Below are 24,242 nucleotides of genomic sequence, written 5' to 3' on the forward strand. Positions count from 1 at the left end.
AAATAGCCGGAGTAAAAAGAAAATAAAATAAATAAACAAAAAGAAGGCAGATTTAAGAATTGTCTTAACCCACCAACTTCATAGACACCAGCTAGCTTTGAAAATTATTTCTTTCATTCTTCATCAAAAAGCCATATATACCACCACAACAGAGTCTTGGACAATAAATTATGAAAAAAACTAAGAGGCAAAGCCATACTTTATTATAACACAAAGACGGTTGGAATCGTCAGTAAAGCCAAAAACCATGGGCAGCAAAAATGTTCCCCAATTGGAGGAATCACAAGTGAGGGCAATCAAACAGATATGCATTCTTAAAACAGATCCATACCCGTTTCTTTATATGTTACACAACAGAGTACACAAAGCATGGTGGATGGCACAGTTGCCCAACCTAAAATCCTATGACCCGCTACTGGTACTAATACAAGACATATGATATGTTCATGGACTCAGCTACAATGACATTCAAAATTGTGACAGTTTATGGCTGCATTGTGACCATAGAAAATTTACCCAAAGAGAAGAAACGAAAATTTGTGAAAGTAGCCATGGAGAGAATATCTCAGATTTCCCAGGCCTGAAGTGGCTGATTTACCTCTGCCAGCACCAAGAAATTCCGATTCATCAAATATAAAAGCAAGCCCCTGCAGCGAAACTCTCACCATAAAATAATTTGCCCATCAAACCCCATATATAACTAAGGCCTCTGAAAAGGAAACCAACTACTACAACATTTGATGTCTTTACTTCTTCCGCCGGGGGTGTTTAACTTTCACCATTCTCCGATTAGCCTTATCACCACCGCCAGTGCCCAGTGAGAAGCTCCCACCAGCATTAAAATCTAAACTACTGGAAGTCTGAAAGGGGGATGGGCTCTGTGGCGTGGCCGGATTCTGCTGGCTTCCAAACTGGAAGGGATTAGCTCCTGAAGAAGCTGTTGAGTTAAACATGAAAGCAGGTGATGGTGAAGGGGAGATAGCTTGTTGACCAAGTACCGAAACTGCAGGCGTGGATGCTTGTACAGTGTCCTCAGCCATACTATCCTCCATGTTCATCTGATCATGATTACCTGTAGCTGAACCAAATGGGAAGACAGAATTAGCATTACCGAAAACAGGCTGTGATGAGGGAAATGATGACAAGGAGGCAGTGCCAGCAGATGGATTGAATGAGAACATGTTAGCTGATGAGGCACTGGTAGAGGAACCAAAAACCATAGGTGCACTGTTGCTACCAGCAACTGAAGCCGAGGATCCTCCAAAAGGAAACCCAGTTGATGTTGAACCAAATATGGGAGATTTAGTGGTTGGCGGCCAATTGGAACTAAACACATTGGAGGTAATGCCACTGGTGGAGCTAAGAGAGGTGCTGACCTCAGACAATGAAACTGAAGAGCTCAGTCCACTACTGCTCGATCCAAACAGTTTGGCAGGAGTTGAAGAACCAAATAGAGAGTTGAGAGGTGCAGCACCAGTCATCCCAAATGAAGATGAGGTGGACAAACCAAACTGAATGGGCATGCTCTGAGTAGAGGATGCAATCCCTGTCCCAGCAGGAGATGATGATGTCTGGGCAGAAAGCAAAGATCCACTGCCAGCACCAAAAGGAGTAGGACCAAGAGACTGGTTATTAGCAGTTGAAGAGGAGGATGAACCACTAAACCCAAAAATGCCACTTCCTGTGCTTGCAATTTTGGAAGATGTGCCACCAAGAGACTGGTTATTAGCATTTGAGGAGGTTGAACCATTAAACCCGAAAATGCTATTTCCTGTGTTTGCAGTTGCAGGAGATGTGCCACCAAAAGGAGCATTGGTTGGATTGCCAAAGGTTGTTTCCTGCTTGGTGTTGGCTTCTTTGTCTGTAGATTCTACACCTGAAGTTGTCAGAACTGGAGAAACTGAAGTTAATGGAGCCACAGAGGTGCCAAATGTAAAAATGGGTGCTGCAGAAAATGAAGGTACAGCGGCTGATATAGAGAGACTGCTATTGGGGCTAGTTGTGGCAGCAGTGGCAGAAGTGGAAGCGTTTGCTGCAGTTGCAGCACTGGGGGTAAAGCTGTTGGAAACACTTTGATTTGAAATATTGGAACCTAGAAGTTGACTTGGGGAAGTAAACATAGAGCAGCCTGAAGCAAGTAATCCATTATTTAGATTAGAATCGTTGGCAGGAGCACCAAAGGAGAAAATGCCTGTAGTTGATGTTGAGGCTGATACAGCAGATGAAAATGCAGTTTCTGGTTTTTTCAATGAATCTCCGGCCTTCTGTATGTTGTTAGTATCACCTTGAGATGATTCTGGTATTTTCAGGACAGTTTCCGTTGCACCAGCAGAAACCGAAGCAAAACTGCACAAGTACATGAAAGAAAAGTTAAAATCAGTCAAATTTCCCCCATTACACCAGACTAAATACGTCCACAAAAATTAGATCACATTAGTACTGAAACAATTTTGGAATATTTGATCCATTTATCAAATTGGAAAAGATTTAACTGTGGATAAAAAAAGGGATATAATAACAATTGTAAGTTCATACGACAATCAAAGAGTGGCCACTTCCCTTGGGCAAATATGTTCACAAAAATAGGATCATCAAGCGGACTAGATTGCAATGTCCTTCCAAGGAAGATAGTCATACTCCTTCCACCCCTCCCTCCTTCCCTCTCCCTCCATAAGAAAGTAAGAAATTAGGAAATTTCTCCTCCCAGGGAAGATAGTTATAGATATCTATAATACACCTGTATAGTCTTTCAAAATGGAGAACTAAAAGTTTAATTAAAGCTTCCAACATATTTTATCCTTTCCCTGAGGATGTGATTGTCCTATTCCCAAGAATGATTTCTTTAAAAATCCCAGGTCTGATTGCATTCCATTCATTTTTTAAGTCATCTTTGACCCTTTCACCTCATCGCATGACTCAAGAAATTTCTATGGTATTGTAAATCTAAAGATTCTGCATCAGATTTGGAATTAGGGCCCAAAATAGAGCTATAACAAGAGTGGTCAAAATTTAGAAGGTTGAAGGACTGATAACACAATGACTTTCTTTTTTTTATTATGAAGGTTGGTGCTTTCAAAGCACAAATTCAAAAACTACAAATTGCAATTCCAGACAATACCAAGGATTGAACCACTAATGTCTCCAAATAGTATCTAAATAGCAGTGTTAAGGACAAGGAAACAAGGAGTAGGTTCAAATTAGCCTCCTAGGGCAACACATCACTTTGAAAGACCTCAAAATACTGTCTTAAACATGGTGAATGATATAATGGAGTTAAATCAATACAAGTTGCATGATCAATAAGATATGGCTGATGCTATAATGAAGAAAGTATATGTAAAGTATGAGATTTTGCTTCGAAAAATTGATTCAAAAGCTTTTTCTGGTTGTTTGGCTATCAAAAAGAGAGTTTAATTGGCCTGACATGTCTGACGAAAGACAAGCTTGTTTTGCCATCATGGAACTTGTTGGATAACCTCATGGATGGTGTAGAGGATGATATAATGAAGAACGCACACAAAGTATGAAATTTTGCTTGAAATTTTTGGCCTAAGATCTTTTTCTGATTGGTTGGCTTTTTATTTTTATTTCTTTTAATGGGTAAAAAGCAATATATTAAAACAAGGCATTCCAGAAAAGTGCCCCATAGTACATAGGGAGTATATAAAGGACACCGAAGAGTGCCTCCAAAGAGAAAAAGGGGATCAACAAAAAAACCAACACCCCCTCAAATAGAGCCTAACCAATCCACAAAATCAACAATGAAAGAAGGGTTGGAAACTAAATACACCTTAGCCCATGCCCAAAGGTTACAAAGGAAAGAAAGTTTAAACCCTTGAAATAGAGTTTACTTGGTATGGCATGTCCAATGAAAGACGAGTTTGTAGGAGATCCTCATATTTAGTCGATGGTTTAGATGATGATTAAGAATTGTTCAACGGCCACTGATTGATAATTGAGAAAAGCTGAAGTAAAAGGTAGAAGCAAAAATACCCACCCCTTGATATTTTGATGGTTTGTATGATCAATTGACCAATCTTAGATAAGACTCGATAGTACTTGAATATATGAACAAGTTTATCAAGCTAAAACTTCAGTTGCCAATCCCAAACAAGCTACTTGACTCATATGAGGGATGAAATTTGCAACCAAACATCAAAATGGCCCCACATCGTCTCTGATGAGGCATTTCAGTTGGCCTTGAAATGAAGAGAAGAAAGCCCCTAACCCGAAGGTTTTTTCCCCATGCCATAGAGTGTATCAACAAACAGCATGAAGAGAATGGAACAATTTCTAGGACCACAAGACAAGTAAAATACTGTTGATGATTCAAAAGTTAGTAAAGGCAACAACTTCTTGATGCACCTAAGGAAGAAAATGAAAGATGGGAAGAGTACTTCTATATTTCGGACAATAGTAGATTGTGGGAATGAAGCTCAAAAGTTAGTAATTTATAAAGGCAACAACTTGAATGTAGTTTCTGAAACAACCGTTTTAAGATTGATGTTGCCGACAGTGCATCCAGAGCCATACAAGGTAGCATCAATTCATAGTACTTCTATTTTGATAACAAAATGACGTTTGGTTTCTAGCTCTTGTAGTCATTATAATGATTCCATATGGTGAGATGTCATCCCCACTACTATTACATATACTTACCCTAACTTGGTTACATGATTGAGACATGTGTATCAATTATCACTGTGGAAGAGCAAACAAACTTAGCACATGTTCAATAAACAAAACATTGCTTTGAAGTCTATGATTAATGATCATGGAGAAAGTGAAAAAACACCAAGAAGAGAGGCCAGAGAATGCTACTGAAACTGAAACAAAGTCTTCGTTTATTTTTCCAAGAAAAAGTTCAAAAGAGAGATTGCGAATTAAAATTGTGTATGTTGTCCTAGTCCAAGAAAACTAAGTCCAAGATGTTGTATCACCCTGAGAAATGCCTTTGGAAGTGTCTAAATAGCTATTTAATTTTTCCAACGTTGCTGCAAAAGATTTACCAAATGAATTGCCACACCAATACTAAGCTTCAACATGCCTTTGATTTGCTATCAAGTTCTCAATTACTTTATCCTCCAACATATCACATGAATTCATTAGAACAATAGAGCATGCAGGAAAGTTTAAGAATCGCTTTCTAAACAGTGTATTCATGAAAATCATAGGCCATGTGTTCCACCAACTTTGATCCCACCTAGAAAGGATGGTGATTTAGGTAGAAATATGTTAATTCTTTTTATAGATAAAGAATTATGTATAATAAGAAGAGGTGCCAAAAGAGCGACTCAAGGTATACTTTGCAGATGTTTGTTAATAGTCATGCAATAAACAAGATCATTCTATAGTGAATTCCACATATTTTCAAAGATTTACTGGAAGACCGGTTATCACCAATTTAAGAGAGGCCCGTGGATGAACATAAAACAATTGTTTAAGACAAAGGATAGGTTTTATGATTGGCCGTTGTGCGTACATATATATATATATATCATGGATTAAATATGCACAAACAAGGATGAGAAATCATTCCCCCAAGTATGTGTGCACACTGTCTTCGCATTTTTTCCTTCCATTTTCTAAGAAACTCAATTCTCTAGGACACGTAACTCGGAACTATCAACATTTGGCTTTATATTTTCGATGGGCAAATAAAGTGAGTATATAACGTAAAAAACTCTGAAAAAAAACCAAAGTCCACGGGACATATACAACAGGAGCTAAGAGGCACAAAAAAGAGAGAACAAAAAACCTATTGCCTCTCTCACCAAGAACAAAACAATCTACACAATAAATTAATGGCATAGAACCTTCTTTTATGTACAACTTAACACACAAGAAAAGATTAGTAAGAAAGTGTTTTTTAGCATTGGCCAGACTGCTCCTCATTTTAACATTTATTTTTATGTTAAACACAACTTTTTCTTCATAATTATGTTGAATACATTGTATATTTTCATGTATTGCCTGGGCTAAAAACATAATGACAATAATGTAATTATTATAATTCGTATTTGGACATCAGTAAGGTATTAATATTTTCAAAAGTCACAAGATATAGTTTAAATCAAGAGTTGATTCAAAATTGATGGTGATGGGCAATATAGTGATCTAGAAGTCCATTCATCATGTTTTCTAAGAATGTTTCTACTTATGTAGACAGTTTAGAAATACTTCCCCCACCCCCCAAACACCCCCCTTTTTTAAGAAAGAGAGAGAGAGAGAGAGAGAAGTCTGTTACAACAAAGGGTTAGCAACCTATTAATAGACATCAATAAGGCATTAATATTTTCAAAATTCATAAGATATAGTTTAAATCAAGAGTTGATTCTAAATTGATGGTGATGTACAAGCTATAGCGATCTAGAAGTCTATTTATCATGTTCTCTAAGAATGTTTCTCCTCAGGATGCAGATATTTTTAAAAATACTTTCCCCCACCCCCTCAATAAAAAAGGGGAAAAAAAAAGGTCTACTAAAACAAAGGGTCATCAACCTATGAATGGTCAAACAGATTCACAATTTCATTTTGTACATAAATATTTTCTGTTCTGATATCACTTTTGAATAATAGAAAACTTTCATTACATATTAATATTTCAATATACAAATTATTGTTATGTTAAATATTTGCTTAATTCTGTAAGCATATTTCATAAAATAAAATTTATTGTATGAATTTTTAGTAGCACTGTCTAAAATGAACTAAGGTAGGAAGGGAAGACATGATGATTTAGGACTAGAATAGAGTTTTTTAAGAAAGAGAAAGAGGGAGAGAGAGAGAGAAGTCTGTTACAACAAAGGGTTAGCAACCTATTAATAGACATCAATAAGGCATTAATATTTTCAAAATTCATAAGATATAGTTTAAATCAAGAGTTGATTCTAAATTGATGGTGATGTACACGCTATACTGATCTAGAAGTCTATCTATCATGTTCTCTAAGAATGTTTCTCTTCAGGATGCAGATATTTTTAAAAATACTTTCCCCCACCCTCAATAAAAAGGGGGGGAAAAGGTCTACTAAAACAAAGGGTCATCAACCTATTAATGGTCAAACAGATTCACAATTTCATTTTGTACATAAATATTTTATGTTCTGATATCACTTTTGAATAATAGAAAACTTTCATTACATATTAATATTTCAATATACAAATTATTGTTATGTTAAATATTTGCTTAATTCTGTAAGCATATTTCATAAAATAAAATTTATTGTATGAATTTTTAGTCGCACTGTCTAAAATGAAATAAGGTAGGAAGGGAAGACATGATGATTTAGGACTAGAATAGAGTTTCAAAACCACAATCAAAGAGAAAGGACCAGGCCTAACCCTGTACCAAGGAAGCATGAAGGGGATGACCATTAAATTCATTAGTTAATACATTTAAGAAGCTAGCAAACCATGATTTTAAAGCAAAAGAAGACACCATGAGGGATGAAAATTTAGAGCCCGTTTGGCAATGGTTTTTAAAAGTGTTTCTTGTCCTAAAAACACTTAAACTTTTTTAAGGTAAAAAATAGGTGTTTGCCAATATTTCGAAAAACACTTTTAAAAATTTAGAAAAACACTTCAAGTGTTTCAAAAAAGCACTTGGGAGGTGTTTCTTTGAAAAAACACTTCAAAAAATTTCATATATTTCTAAGATACCATTTCCCACTATCCTCCGTTTTCCTTTCACTCTTTGCTTCCTTGTCACTCTCCTCTTCCTCTTTCACTTCCCTTTCATAAAAATAATTTTTTAAGTTTTTTCAACAATATAAATGTTTATATATTTTTTTAATAAAAGTTTTCGGTTTATTATAATATTTTCTTTTTTTAATAAATGTCCTTTTTAATAATTTATTATTATTAAAAGCGTTTTTGTACTTATGCAATATATCATCAAAAACACTATTAGAATTACTTTTTTAGATTCTCATAAAAGCATTTTTCACAAAAGTGTTGTAGAAGAGAACACTTTCAATGAAAACACTTCCACTAGAACTAGTGCCAAACGGGCTATTAATGGTGTTGATTATTGACAACAGTGTTTACATTCAGTATTGAATGGGTAACATATGTATACTCTCTCTCACTTTACTATAGTTAGGCTATTGCCTTGCTTTTCTCCTTTCACCTTATGTTAAAAGGAGTCCTATTGCCTTGGCATCACCTTTTGCTTTTAATAACATTGTCCTCTACCAAACTTACAATACACCTATCACATTCAGAATTAGATTCACAATAAATTGGAAGAAGTCTTGAGTATTTTTATTTGACTCTAATCTAGGTATGAGAAAACTTAGAGCTTCAGGATTGTAGTAGTGTGTCCCAAAAGGGAGGAAAGGGGAGAAAAAAAATGTTAACCATAAATAAGGGTATTTCTGTCCCACTACTACTCATAAGAGTATAGCGAAAGTACATCTTCGCACTCAAATGAGAAAATTGAAAAAGGAGCATGGTTAAGAACACCATAATGAAACAATCTTCATCCCTTTCTATAAAGCTTCATGATTTTGGAGATGCAGTTGGACCATATGGGCAGTGTCATGTTCAACAACAATCTAGATCAGGAAAACCCTGTTAATGCCATAAATTAAAACAAAACTAATCCTTAAGGCCCATAGAGATGCTCTAATTGTTTTCCTGACTTTCTAATCAATTGCTAGTATATTGGGTTTGCTAGTTTCATTGGATTTTACCTACTTCTGCTATATGAGAGTTTAAAACACCTTGGAGGATTTCTATGATAATTTTACCAACTTAAGCTACTTTTCAGTTCCTAATTTTTTTCCCTCCAATTACTGTCTTTCTATCTTATTATCAAGGAATCCTTCCCTTCCTCTTATTACCCCTCCTTTCTTTCAACTACCATAATTCCATCTATTATCCAAAAAAAAGGACATTTAAGTAATGTTCAAATTCAAAAAACAAAGCAAAAGGAATGGAATTATCAAACAACAAATATTTCCTAAACAATCGATAAAATATTAAAAAGTGGATACTGACCTGCTTGAACTGTCTAGTTTTGGGTCTGAGAAAGCACCAAATTTTGGACCCGAGGGTTCACTAGCAACCGGAGACGAGGAAGAAAATGTTATGGGTGGAAACTTATTGACATTTTTTGAGTCAAAACTAAACACAGGAGGAGCAGAATACAGTTCCTTTGGTGGAACAACTTTATCCAATGTTGAAGAAGGCTGAGGAGCAAGCATAACTGGTGGCACAGTCATGCTGGATACCGGTGCAACTGGGAAGGTAAAGGAGGGATTCTTTTCAGCAACAACATGAGTTTCAGAAGTTTCTGCATAACTACTTTTGTTTAATACAGAGCTGGAAGGGGACTTTTCAGAAGAAATTGAGGGCTTCTCTGCTTTAACTGATTCAACAGCAACAGTCTCCATCTTACGATCCACCAGCGACTTATCCAGCTTTTCTCTGCTTTCTACCAATGGATTAGATGCAAGTCCATTTGGATAGAAATCATCATCCAGTTCAAGATAAACCTTCAAATGAGAATCATAATATCAGATTGTATTAAAAATTCATACTAAAGGCAACATATATATAAATGGAACAATCAGAGAAAGTTATGAAAAAAAACAAGGCATTTTTAAAAGGTGTATCCATCAGCCCAAGCCATCAAATGTAGGGGAGCAGACTTCAATGTGCAAAACCACCATTAGAAACAGTTTCTACAAATATGAGAACTTACTAGATTAATAGACACATGATGAACCAGTCACTTTATTGGAATATATTTTTATGACTAAGAAGTACAAGGATGCAACCTAAGTCCACATGGAGTACAAGAATAAGGTATAACTATAGGTAGGGGTAAAATACTGATCAGCGCTTGATCATCAGAATATTGCAATAAACTATAAGAAGGGAAAATTATGGTCAACACTTGTTCCTCAGAATAGACCAAGGAAGAAACAAACATACCTCATGGGCACTCATCTGAAAAGCCCGTTTCTTCTGTGTAGGAGGATGAATGGCAGAGTTCATCATGGCAGAATCTGCAGTTTTAACACTAGGCATGGTGCCCTTACTAGAGGTTGTAGTATCAACATTATTCACAACAGATATTGATCCATCAAAAAACTTTGTTGGCCCATTTTGAACCTTGTCTGGCTTTTGAAAAGTAGAGTCTCGAGCATCAGGCACACAGGCAGTAAGCATATCACTCAACTTATTATTATTTGGCACATTCTCCAGAATCTTTGATGAATCCACATTCTCCAAGCTTTTAAGAGCCTGTCCACGTAACATTGTTGGTGTCAACTTAGCAGGTGATTTCTCCCTTGCAGCAGCTAGCTTGAGTTCAGATGATTTCTCTTTCGGCGAAGGGGCCAACTTATCAAGTTGCTCCAATATTTTTTCAGCCATTTCACTGGACTGGGAAGGAACATGGGCAAAACTTATTCCAGGAACACTGTTATACCCATTTTCTATCAGTGTTTTCGAAAATTTATGCTTGGATTCGCCCAATAAACGTGGCTTCTCTATCAAAGACAAAGGGAGCTGAGCAACATCAGAACGAACTCCAGTTCCAGTGGCAGAAAGAGGACTTCCACCAACTGCTGTGCCTAAACTTTTTGGAGATAAAAGATTAGGCTTCTGGCGAATTCGCCGTATGGGACCAACAGATCCAATATCACTGTCCAGGACTGAACTCCTGCGCTTTAGAAGCTGCAAATAAAAGCAATAAATCCATACATGTGATTAAAAAGTGGATAACTTCAAAAAATAGAGAATAGCATTTAATATCTCCAAAAAGCATACCCCTTGTTTAGACCCAGAAAATCTATTTTGCTCCGATGCAGACTGAGATGATGATGGCCCACCATAAACATCAAGTGTTGATGTAACACCCTAACAGATAAACAAAATAAAGAACATTGAAACACTATTAAGAGGGGAAAAAATGAAAAGGTTATATTTTACCCTCAGCATACCTTGATGGTAGTAGTTGGATTAACTCTGGAATATGGTGTACGAGCCATACTGTATAATGCTGATCTGCCTCGAGATCTTGGAATCATAAAACCATTTTCAGAAACCCCAACAGGGGCAGGAGATTTTGGTACAATTGACATGATGGGCAATTTTGGATGAAGTGATATATTGCTCGGCAAAGTTGAATCTTCTCTGAATGCTTGACCGCGCAAACTTAGCATTGATGGGGACACTTTTGAAGGCCTACTGCCCATGTAAGCTTTTGCAAGCTCTGCGGGAGAAGCAACATCTTCTTCAAGGACCTGAGAACATTTTTTTGCAAATACATGTGAAGAGTGCAACATTGTGCAATAAACAAGTTCTACCGCAATATAAGCAAAACAATTTTGCAAGATGCCCACATATCAACCAGAAACGGATGAAAGAATGGGCACGTTTTCCTACCCTTATAGGGGTTGAGACAGCTTCCAGAAACCTATGGCTCTCCGTCTCATTTTCTTGCACTGGATTATTAGAAATTTCTCCCCGTGTGTCACAACTATCTGGTGGTTTTGAAAATTTCGCTTCACTTCTTTTCTCTTCATCTTCAACTGGATGATCAACAGTTCTCGAGTGCAATAGGGCTGTCAAATGATCAATTTCATACCTGAAGAGTCATTAAAAATCATTATGTTCAGTGTTGTAATAATTCAAGTCCACAAAAGGTGGATATTAAAGGCTATATCAATACAACATAAAATTATAATGGAAATTAGAACTATGGAGAGCTCAATAAAAAGTCACGCAGGCTACCTGCTCAGAAAAATGAGATATTGTTGTTCACATAGATATAGCTGGTATTCAGTGTCTTAATAATTCAATTTCTAAAAAGGCGGTTACTAAAGGCTAAATGGTCACAACATAAATTATAATGGAAATTAGAATCATGGAGAGCTGAATAAAAAGTGACACAGGCTACCTGCACAGCGAAACAACAGATCATTCATATATACACATAGTTGGGTCACATTAAATCATGTAAGAAGTTCCAGGGTTTGCTTAGGCCAAAATGATCTTGGAATCATGCTAAAGACTTGGTGTAGAGTTTCTGTAGGCAATATTTTTAAGCAATCTGTAGGCAAAGAGTTTCTTCTATTGTTTTGTCCATACAATGTACAGGTTAGCTATCAAACTTTATTTTTTTTTAAATTTTTATGATAGGCAGGTTAGCTATCAAACTTTTGGGCTTGCCATGAAGAAAAAATTTCAAATCATACACAGGAAACTTGTGACAACCACCAAGAGTATCGTCTAGTTTCATATGAATAATGAATTTGTTAAAAAGAATTATGCTATCCACTCTTGATCATTTGTGGGCCTATATGGCATCAATTTACTACTTTTTGATTTTATTTTTTTTCTTTTGATAGGTAAAGTTCAATTGGATTAGGAGCGCCATCTAAAAGGGCATGCAAAAGTATACATGGTGTATACAAGACACCAAAAGCCAAACCTGGAAAAAGGAAACACAAAAACAACACCCTCGCCTTACTTAGAGTTCAACCAATTTACTGCTTTATGACAATCTTTTTATGTTTTCAGACATGGGTTAAGGCCAGGAAAGAGAGAGAGAGAGAGAGAGAGAGAATAAAAAGAAGAAGAAGACATGGTTAGAATAAGTTCTCATTGCATATGCTGCACCATTCACAACCATTGAAGTACCTTATACATCAAATCAATGATAAATTCTTCTTGCAAAAACTTGCCTGGTAAAAGTCTTCTGCTTTAAAATTTGCTCAAGCTGGGTAAAACTGCTACCATCAGAACTATTTCTTGGATTGCTTCCATCAAAAATGTCTTGTTCTTGTGCTTCAGCAGAATTCTTTATGGTCAAATTTGCACACAACAAAACTTATTAGCTAATGGCCACAGTACAATAACATCGTAACAAAGAAGAACAAAACTTCATGATAAAGAAATAAAATGACTACAAAACTTTCCCACATATAACATGATGCAGGAACTTTCACTTGCAGGTCCAAACTGGTAGTTGTGACATAATTTAGAACAGAACACACACACACACCCCTGTTGCATGATAGAAGGCCAAATGTCAAATTATTGGGAAGCTTTTAAGAATTTTGAATTTTGAAGGATTTGACATAATTTTTCTGCTTTTAGCAGACAATTTAACCACTTATAATAGCCTCCAGTAGTAACATTTTTTGAACAGATCATGAAATGCACACATACAGACAAATGTTGCAAAAGAAAATGCCAAAAGTCAGCTAATTAAGAAATTTTTTTAAGAATTTTCACACACAATGTTGCAGAAGACAAGACAAGGTCAAATGTCAGCTAATGGGAATCTTTTAAGAATTTTTAACCCTAGAAAACAATTTTTAACCATTGCAAGTAGACAATTTAACCTGCCATCAATGCTCTAAAACCTTTCATTTAAGTTAAACCTGTCTACTGCCAAGGCTTTGTCAACCTCAAAAGTCCCATTTTGAGAGCCATGTAAAAACTTCCTTTTTATCATTATTGTTGCATATGAGCGATGGGGAAATGATGGGCCCCTGGTGGTCATGTGGACCCACCCCCTAAACAGGAAACTGGTGAATTATATAAGAACCACAATGCTCATGTGCACATGCAATGTTTCCAAGATTAAATCAATTTTTCTTCATTCTGGAAAATAATAATAATAATAATTTTTTTTAAGAATTCTTCAGCACAGTTATGAAATTATTAATTCTATCTTAACACAAATTTCAAGAATTCTTCAGCACAGTTATGGTTGATTCCATGTTCTGAAGTTCAGAAAAATCGGTCCTTATTTTGGATCTTGCAACAGAAATAGTCAACCAAGAAAACTTTTTTTTTTGATAGATAAACGATCAGAATATATTAGAAAAGGCTAAAAAGCCGCATGTATACAGGGGGTATACACAAAAGCCCAAAAAGGGGAACTGAACAATAAAGAGGGAGAACCTCACCCACCCTCAAGTGGCCGCAAGCCACTCCAAAAAGCCTAAAAGAGAATAGGTATCCTCACCAATGTACACCCTAGCCCAACTCCACAAATTACATACAAAAAAATTCTTGAATTTTTGTATATCTAAAGACCCCCCCCTAAACGCTAACCTATTCCTTTCCTTCCAAACCGTCCAAAAAATGCACAACGGAATGGAATTCCAGGTGTCTTTTCTTTTTTCCCCACAAAAGATCCCCTCCAACTAAGTAACACTTCTATAACTGATTCTGGGAACACCCATTGGACTCCAAAAATGGCGAGAGCGATCTCCCATAGAATCTTAACCACTGTACAATGTAACATAATATGATTCGCACTTTCCTCTTCACATCCACACAGAAAACACCGGTTAGGGAGCTGCCACCCCCTTCTTTGAAGCTTATCCAAGGTGAGGATCTTCCCCCAGGAAGCTTCCCAAGCAAAAAAAGATACTTTTGTTGGCACCTTATCCATCCAAATGCGTCTGTTCGGGAAGACACAAGCTGAGGACCCAACCAGAATTTTGTAAGCACCCTTAGCCCCGAAAACACCATTGCTTTCCCTTTTCCATCTCACAGCATCCTCCTCAGTCGAAGTCCTGAAATCCTTCAGCAGGTTCAGCATATTTCCTATTTGTTCCAGCTCCCAATCATTGAAATCTCTAGCCAATCTGAGATTCCATCCTCCTTGACCCAAGCTAGAGTCCCACACTTCACTTACTTTGGCATTCCTATTACCTGCCAAGGTAAACAGCTGAGGGAACATTTGAGAAAGGGCCTCATTACCGCACCACTTGTCCATCCAAAACAAAATTCTGGTCCCCTTGCCTACCTTAAACACAATACTCTCCCAGCACCAATCAGCTTCCTTCATGATCTCCTTCCACAATCCCACTCCATAAGGCCCACAACCGTCCTTAGTCCTCCACCCACACCCCTCTTGACCATATTTCACCCCTATCACCCTTTTCCACAGATTCTCCTTCTCATAGGCGTATCTCCACACCCATTTACCCAGCAAGGCTTTGTTCAATACTTCTATTTTTCGGATGCCTAGTCCTCCCTCCTCCTTAGGGCTACAAACCACCTTCCATTTAATTAAATGAGCTTTCCTCTCCAACCTTCCTCCCCCCCAAAGGAAATCTCTTTGGATTTTCTCAATCCTTCTTGTAACAGAATTAGGGATCCGTATAAGGGATAGAAAGTAGGTGGGTATGCTGGCCAAAGTGCTTTTGATAAGAGTAATTCTCCCCCCCTTCGAGATGTATTGCCTTTTCCATTGGGCTAATCTTCTTCTCATTCTCTCTTCCACCCCATCCCAAGAAGAAGAAGTTTTATGATAGGCTCCTAGGGGCAGCCCCAAATAGACAGTGGGTAATGCACCCAATCTGCATCCTAGCTCAGCCGCCATCTCCTCCAACTCATCCACCTGCCCAACCGGAATTAGGGCACTCTTAGCAAGATTAATTCTGAGACCCGAAGCCGCCTCAAACCACGCCAAGATCCAGCTTAGATTGGAAACTTGCTCTCTTTCCGCTTTGCAAAAAATGATTGTATCATCAGCAAAGAGAAGGTGCGAAACGTTCATCTCCACACCCCCTCTCCCCCGAAGCCTACAGCCAGAAAGGAAACCCCCCTCACCAGCCCGTCTAAACAGTGTGCTAAGAACTTCCATGCCCAAGATGAAGAGATACGGAGAAAGGGGATCTCCTTGCCTCAATCCCTTAGAATTTGGAAAGAAACCAGCAGGCACCCCGTTGATTAAGATGGAAAATTTAGCTGTGGAGATACACCACCACATCCAATCCATCCAACGCAACCCAAATCCCATCTTCCGAAGCACCTTCATCAAAAACTCCCAGTTTAAACTATCATAGGCTTTTTCAATGTCCAACTTGCAGATCAACCCTTTCTCTTTCTTTTTGTGCCAGTAGTCAATCACCTCATTTGCCACAAGAGACGCATCTAGAATCTGTCTCCCTCTCACAAAAGCATTCTGGTCTGCCGAAACGACCCTATCAAGCACCTTCTTTAGCCTATTCGCTAGGACTTTGGCCAAGATTTTATACAACCCACCAAGCAAGCTAATGGGCCTGAAATCCCCTAAGTCTTCAGCACCTCCTTTCTTTGGGATAAGGACCAGAAAGGAATTGTTGAGACATTTGGAGAACGACCCATACTCAAAGAATTCCTTAAAAAGATCCATCATCTCCTCCTTCACAAACGGCCAGCATTCTTGCCAAAAAGCCATTGTGAATCCATCCGGTCCTGGAGCTTTATCTCCCCTCATCTCCATCAAGGCACCGTGGACTTCCTCTTCAGTAAAAGGCTTCTCCAAGTCTTCAGCTTCCCGAGAAGTAATTTGATTTAGGTGCAGCCCCTCAATATCCGCTCTCCACCCCGGTTCTTCTGATAATAAATTCTGGAAGGCCGTCACAATCCCCTCCCTCACCTCTTGGTCCTCAGTCAGCCACTCACCATTAATCATTATCCTGTCCAGGGAATTGTTCCTCCGATGGGCATTAGCCATCCGATGGAAATAGCCAGTGTTCCTATCCCCTTCCTTAAGCCACAGCTCCCTTGACTTCTGCCTCCAGTGGACTTCTTCCAGCAACACCCATTTGTGAAAGGCGTCCTTGGCTTCCTTTTTCTGCTCAGTTTCAGCTAAAGATAGACACCTCTCACTCTCCACTCCGTCCCAATATTCCACTTGCTGAAGGGCAGAATTTTTGTTAACTTCCAGCCTTCCAAACACCTCCCTATTCCAGGTTTTAATCCTTAGCTTTAATAATTTCAGCTTGGAGGCCAACCTGAAACTGGCCCTTCCTCTCACCTCAATCCCCTGCCACCACTCCCGTAGAAGACCTTTAAAGCCGTTCACTTTCAGCCACATGTTCTCAAATCTGAACGGAGTAGGACCTCTCCTCAACCCACCACCCATCAGCAAAATAGGAAAATGGTCAGAAGTGGGTCTCTGCAGTCTACATTGGACGACCCCACTGAACATCTCCAGCCACTGTTGTGTTACCAAAAATCTATCTAGCCTAGCCCAAGATTGGTTATTCCTCCCCCCACTCCAAGTGAAAGCACCCCCTTGCATAGGGAGATCCATCAACTCTAATTCATCAACAGTTTGGGCAAAAAATCTCATAGCACCAGTCAGCCTTCCCTGTCTATTCCTTTCCCTCTGGGACAGAATGACATTGAAGTCACCCCCTAAACACCACGGATCTTCCCACAAGCCTCTAATCGCCCCTAGCTCTTCCCACAGGCATTCTCTGTCACCTTTCGAAAAAGGCCCGTACACACCAGTAAAAGACCAGGTTAGCCCATTTTCCACATTTCTAAACCTACACGAGGCAGAAAACTTCCCCACCTCCGTCTCCATCACCTCCAACGACCTTTTATCCCAACACACTAACATCCCTCCTGCAGAGCCCACTGCATCCAAAGCCACCCAATTAGACCACCTGCCAGCGCCCAAACTTCTCACCAGACCCTCCGATAATGACTGAATTTTGGTCTCCTGAAGACAAAAGAGATCCACCCTCTGACTCCTGATCACTGCCTTAATAATCTTTCTCTTGGAGCTGTCATTAGCTCCACGAACATTCCAGCTAAGGATTCGTAGCTTCATTAGACTTCCGTAATCTGGCACCCCCTTGCTTGCTCACCACCATTTTGTTTCTTCCCCCCTTCATAGTTAATGGAGCACTCTAATCTTCTCAGTTCTCTCTCGAATTTTGTTTTCTCCAACAAGGATTTGCTATGAACTCTTTCCCTTCTCTTACGAATTTTGACCAAGAATTCCATAATGTCCTTCTCCAGACCCTCTGTCGAAAATCCCAAGAAATTGCTGAACTTGGCCAGATCACTTTTTTCCCAGCTAAGCTCCCCCTCTGCCTTAGATGCATGTGGTACTATTTGGTCTAAGGCCATCTCCTTTCCACCATCTACAGTTGTATTTTTGTTTACCTCCACCAAATCCCAACAGTCGACATTCTCCCCCGTAGGGGACTTCGATCCCATGATCATCTGGATCGGATTTTCTCCCTCATCACGCTTTTTGTCATCCCCAGAAAAGTCGCAATACTCCCCCACTGGAGTCCGACCGAAAAAAGGAGAAAGAAGAGAAGGGGTCCCAGAAACCAAGCAATCCGAAACCTTATCGTACCTCATCGCTTCCTCAGCCAAGGCGAGATCAGTGGACGATCTCTCATTTTGGATGAGCTCTGCCCCGCTTAGCCTGCGCATGTCATCCTTCTCCCTGAGCAAAGGATCTTCAGGGGCTGGGATCCTCGAGCTGCTCGGGCCACAAATCTGGGCCACATTAGAATGGAGACTAGTCTCCACCGATGGGCCTTCGGCCACCAGTCCAACACCTTCCTTGGGTTTCCAGATTCTGGGCCTTCTAAAATCCCCCCACTCTTTTGGCCCGACATGATCCACCAGAGAGGACTGAATTGAAAGGCCCCCAGGCCCACATGGTCTCTCCAAAAGGCCCAGCACTAAAGGCCCGCCTTGCATTCGCTCCATATCCTGAAGCCCTAGGTGCGACCCACCCAACCCGTGATGACTGTCCATGGGTTGCCCCGCCCCAGCTGTCAGCCTCCACATCCCATCCACCACCTGCGTCTGGGTCTCGAGCCTTGAGCCCCCTTCCTCCTCCATCACGCGCTTGCCCTCGCGTGTCTGAAACTCACCCTCTCCCTCTCCAGCCGCTGCGAGGGTTCTTCCTTTGTCATCGGCCTGCAATTTTCTTAGCATCGGCCTGATTTCCCACCACAAGGCCACCGCATAGCACGTATTCTCCACCCATATATCCACCATATTAGGGATTCTATCTTCTTTGATCCTTACCCGAATCCTAGCCCACTGCAACTCCTCCATCCTCTCCGTTTTGGCATCAACGTCCAAAAATTCCCCACATCCCTCTCCTATCTTACAGAGGGTGTCCCGATCCCATAAGGAGATAGGTAGGCCAAGTATTCTCACCCAAGCCTCTTTCTTCTTCTCTTCCTCCATCACGCATCCCGTCCTTTGGCTCCATTTCTCCAGTCGCACATCGCAGCCACTGATCGATATGACACCATTTTTTAGGGCTTTCTCAGCCTCTGCTCTTAACTCAAATTCCAATAGGGCTTTACCGTCTTCCAACTTGGCCAAGCCTAAGTTGCCCTTCAAACCCCACAACTTTGACATTTGGGTCCCCCAGCTTCGCAGATCGTCACCCCTTCCTAGCATCGGGTCCCAGCTTCCGACAAGGCACTGAGCCAATTTCTCCAATCTTCCACCTGATGGCCTATTAACGATCTTTACCCGCACCACCTCTTCACAACTACGATTTTGTTTCACCACGTCCGCGAAGGACTTTCCCAACATGGAGCTCCAACACTTCTCCTTCACTTGCTGACTCCTCTGACCAACTGAGCCAGGCTCCATCTCACGCAGCACCTCAGCCAACAGGGCCCAACCCCCTTTTGATCCTTTGCCTTTGGGTACAAAGATGTTAAATCTTTTCTTTTCCCGATCCGTGACACCCAGGCGTAGGAAGCATCCCCCCTTGTTTTCGCCGCGCGTTAAAGAGAAGGTTCTCCCATTCTCTTGCCAAAGTTTTTCCCAATGTCCGGTCCTCGTATCCTGGATGCAGAAGGTCAGGCCTTCCATGAGCGGCCCTAGACTCGCCGGTCCCAACTTTATACCCAAGAGGAGACACCTCCCTTCCTTTCAACTATGAAGATTTGCGTCCTCCCTTTTTTTCTCTCTGTCTCTACCTCAAAAATTTTCGATTCTACCCCAAAGCTCCTTCTACGCACCCCTGACTGTAGGAAACCCGCTGCGATCCTGCTCCCACCCTGATCCCAGCTTTCTTCTCCATCTCTCGCACACACTCTCTCTCTAGGTCTTTCTCGCTCCTCCATTAGTCAACCAAGAAAACTTATTCACAACAAGGCATCATTATTTGTCCATGAAATATATTTATCTACCAAAATTTATTAAACCATTCTCCCCACTAAATTCAAATATTTCTTCCACATCCCACTGCAAATCAGCTCAACTTGGAACCTTATAAAGTTAGAAGTTACCATCATATTCTACTTATACTTTGATCAAGAAATAATCATGCATCAAAAAGCAAGTTCTTCAACAAGATACACATAGGCATCTAACACACATCTGTGGCTTCACTTCATAACACAGTTCTGCATGCACAAATTTCTTCCTCCTTACTTTACACATCATTCGCTTTAATTTTCTGAGATAGACACACACACATACGCATGGATAACAATAGTTGTTGAAGCAATTACCAGATAATGAATAATGAATAATGAATTGTTTTTTCTTTCTTTTTTAGGTCGAGTTTTATTTGGCCATAGTCCAAGTAAACTCCCCCTATTCATATGAGTTACAGCCCCTTAGGCATTTTTTTATTTACATTCTTTATCTAAAAAACAATTAAAATTTGTCATTGAAGCAATCACAAATATGAAAAAATCAAATTTTTTAGATGCCTCTTTCCACTTTATGAACATAAGCAATAATCAAGTACAGGAGTTGCCCACATTTCTATATTACTTCACAAAGGTAAGACTCAAGGGGAAAATTAGAAAATTCCTCGTGTCAAAATTATCTTTAGCTGCTAACTACTTCAAACGGCTTGATGATAATACAAAAAGGGGCTTTATTAGCCTCAAAATACTAATCAAGTGAAACAAAATGCCAGAAATCACAAAATTTCACATCCCTTTAACTACCACACCCATGTAAAGAAGAGATATAGGCCCCCTACTATAGACAAGGATATATTCATATCATTTGACAGTCTAAAGAGACTCATTAAATACCATAAGCCAGGGAACAATGGTTACTCTTACTCCTGGAAACTCCTTTCCACTGGCCGCATAAGGAGTAGAACTCCCATACAAGATTGGTGTTGAATATAGAAAAGCCTAGAATTTAGGAAATCTTGTTCTCTAAATTTTTATTTCAAATCTCTTGTTACTCAAAACTCTCTTTCCTAAATTTCATTTTTCCAAAATAACTAGGCATTATATCCAATGAACAGTGAGAAACAACCTTGCTTATGATTTTGAAACATAAAGTGAATATAAGATGTCTATGCAGTTGTGTAAATCTAAATTCAAAACTCATCAAAGAACTGAGAAATTATATGTAATAAATAATAGAAGAATGAAAAGAAAAAAAAAAACTAATTTAGCTAATCAATGAAACTAATCAACAACAAGGATTGAACCAGAAGCACAGGACGCCAATAAAATGGTTTCTTCAAATGCACAATAATTGAAAAATCAACTAAGAGTTCAAACTTACAGTGAAAACTGCTGCCTGGAGCTTGTCTCTTGGTTCCTGGTTTACCTCTGGACAAATAACAGTTTGATATGAGATATAATTAAGATCATGCACATCAGACTTTGCATTTGAATCAAAAGAGTTTATATGACTCACAGGATAAACCCTAAATGAAGCACACAAATGACAATTACAAGCTACAATAAAAACTTCTTCAAATACCAACTTAGTAGAAGATAAAAGAGTAAAATCAATTGATGATATAAATCACAAACACATTACAAGAGACCCATGTTGACATAACAGAGAGCAAGCTGGAACAATAATTAGGTCTTACATTGTTTTTAAGAAGTGAACATTAAGATCATTTCAGACTTACACGTTGAAACACATCAGTAAGAGACATGCATGTTACATGTTATCCAAGAACTAACAATTCACTTGATCTCAGGGAATTCACAAACCAAAGGCAGTTTTGTTTTTTCCTTATAGGTAAATTGCGAGAATGTATTAAAAGCCCTAAGAAAGGGTGCAACTGCGCACACACGTAGATACAAAATGCGCCATTGTAGAAAAGCAGAGAGAACAGCAAGGAAAACCATCCCCACCCACCCCACAAGATGACTCATCTTGAAATCCTCACTGAACAATAGCCCCTCGCTGAATTGGGAGACCTGTTGTAGTTAACGGACCACTCCAACTTTTGGGTCTCCCTGTCAAAACAGGAAGACGTGTTTGGCTTCCTCTTCTCCCCCAACGTGTTTGACACAAAGTCCTTCCCTCGCATCCATGATAATCTCCTTTTCAAAACCACCACTGGCATCCCCACATAGTTACTGAAACTAGTCAACTTATTAAAGAAACCATCCAAAGGACTCACCTCCCCCTTGGAGCAGCTGCCTGACTTCACTTGGACAATTCCAAATCCTCAAATCCACATGTTTAAAAAAAGGAGCCTTTCGTAATGTTCTGTGGACACACCTGCAAGGAACCATCCTTGGACAGTGGACGAACACCCTCATCTCAGCCCCTCATCCTCAAACCAAAGGCAGTTGATCCCCAGAGCTTGCCCACCAATGGATCACATCTTCCTCCACCAGACCCTCCTACCCAAAATAGCCGTCTGACCTCAAGAGGAGATTAAGACTACAAGATCTAATTTCCTCAGAAAGACACTTTTGGAGACTTTGATTCTCCTCCTTAAGACCTGGAATGATGATATCCTAGTATATACCATCATCTTTTTTTCTTAAACACTCATTTTCTTTTTGTTTTAAAAAATAAGATTTCACATTTATTTGATTCTCTTCAATCTTAATATAAATTCCGAATTTGGAGTTTAAAATTGTGTTTGAAATTTGAGACACTGATCCAAATTTAGCCTTTTCCATTTGGATCTTCCTCAGATTTGAGTTCAAAAGTTCAGATTTAGGGAATGAATTTGTAAATGCTTGAAGTATTATCAATAACTCAGTTCTGAATTTTATAATGGGGCTGTACATTAACATCTGAAATTTTGTTAAGACATTTTATTATGACTTCAATTTTAAATTTTAACACATGCATTAATGACTATCATATTTGGTTCCATTCATGCTTGAATAAATGCATATTTTTTCCTAATATAGGTGATAATGCTACTGTTTGGAAGGATGCTAGATCTCAATGTGGTTTCCTAACTCTCTAGAAACTAATAAGGACAATAAATCATACACATGTTACAATACTCCAAGATAGTGTTGGAAATGGGAAGTTCACTAACCACTTGGATGATTTAGAAGATCTAAATGTAATATATTAGGTGATTAACATTAAAGCTTATCATTGCTAGACCTTGTTTAAAATTTTGGTCTTTATGTTGGTCAAGAGTTCAAGCTATAGTAGCGTAATTAGCATCACAATCCTGCATCATGTCACTCGAAATTTAAATGTTCATTATTAAGCACGATCAAATTTCACCTACACAGATACATAGGGTTTGGATGTTAATCCAAATTAAAAAAAAAATATTGGGAGATATAAATGCTTGAAATATGCGACCTTTTATTTATAATCACAAGTTTGCACCAGAACAATGCACTGAAAAACTTTATTACAATAAAGCAGATCTCCATACACACGCCCCAACGAGAAAAGAAGAAATCAAGGTTCACATATTCAACTGCTTTAAAAGTACAATTGTGTATCCAAACAATCCCCAATCCATAAGGACATCCGAATTTCCAAACCCTAGAAACAGAACAAGAAAACTTAGAGCTAAGAAACCCTAAAGTCCTCCATTCAAGGTGGGGCTCAGAAACCAAACCAATTCCATTTTTCAGGGAAAAAAAGGAAACAAACAAGCAAACAAAAAATAACCAAAGAAAACATAAAAAAGAATAACAACAATAATAATTTGTAAAGTGAATCGAACCTGGCGGAGGGGGAAGGGGACGGGGAAGGGGAGGCGGAGGGAGGCGCCTCCGGAAAACAGAATCGAAGAATCTATGAGCGCTGGCAGTAATGAGTCTGGAGGCTGGATCGACGACCTTGGAGAGCCATCCATTTCTAGTGTTCCTCAGAGAGTTGGGAGGTCGATCGTACGGCGTTGTTTGAGGCCTTCGAAAGGGCCTCTTTCGAAACTTGCCTCCTCCTCCTACTTCATAAGAGCCTTCGCCCGCCGTCGCCATCAAAGCTAGGGCACCAATTCTGCGCGGAGAGGAAAGGTGTTTGGAGAGAGAGAAAGTTGTGGGCAATGAAGTAGGGTTTTATTGTGCACCTCACGCCCATAACAATAATAAATTGCGCAAACTCTTTTTAGAGGCGTGACAGAAGGATGCAATGCACTAAGCACCATCCATCCCACATTATAATAAATTTTAAAAATCATATAAATCAAACAAATTTATTATCATTTTATTTTTTTCCTCAATAAAGATGCACTCAAATAATAATCAAATGTGCATTTATTTTTTTAACTTTTTATTGGAATTAATTTAT

General features: G+C 39.1%; 1 protein-coding gene across 1 annotated transcript; it reads right to left on the reverse strand.

Annotated features, from left to right (window-relative positions):
- Positions 1 to 287: 287 nt before the first annotated feature.
- On the reverse strand, positions 288 to 24,080 carry LOC100261025 (nuclear pore complex protein NUP1). The gene is made up of 9 exons (XM_002264126.5): positions 23,677 to 24,080; positions 21,285 to 21,331; positions 12,701 to 12,816; positions 11,400 to 11,601; positions 10,955 to 11,257; positions 10,782 to 10,871; positions 9,942 to 10,688; positions 9,003 to 9,499; positions 288 to 2,346 (listed from the first exon to the last, which is right to left on the reverse strand). Exons 1-9 carry the CDS (start codon positions 23,930 to 23,932, stop codon positions 747 to 749), a joined length of 3,858 nt encoding a protein of 1,285 aa, XP_002264162.1. The 5' UTR covers positions 23,933 to 24,080; the 3' UTR covers positions 288 to 746.
- Between the last annotated feature and the right edge of the window lie 162 nt (positions 24,081 to 24,242).

This window comes from Vitis vinifera, chromosome 13 (genome assembly GCF_030704535.1).
Source record: "Vitis vinifera cultivar Pinot Noir 40024 chromosome 13, ASM3070453v1".
Lineage (NCBI taxonomy): Eukaryota > Viridiplantae > Streptophyta > Magnoliopsida > Vitales > Vitaceae > Vitis > Vitis vinifera.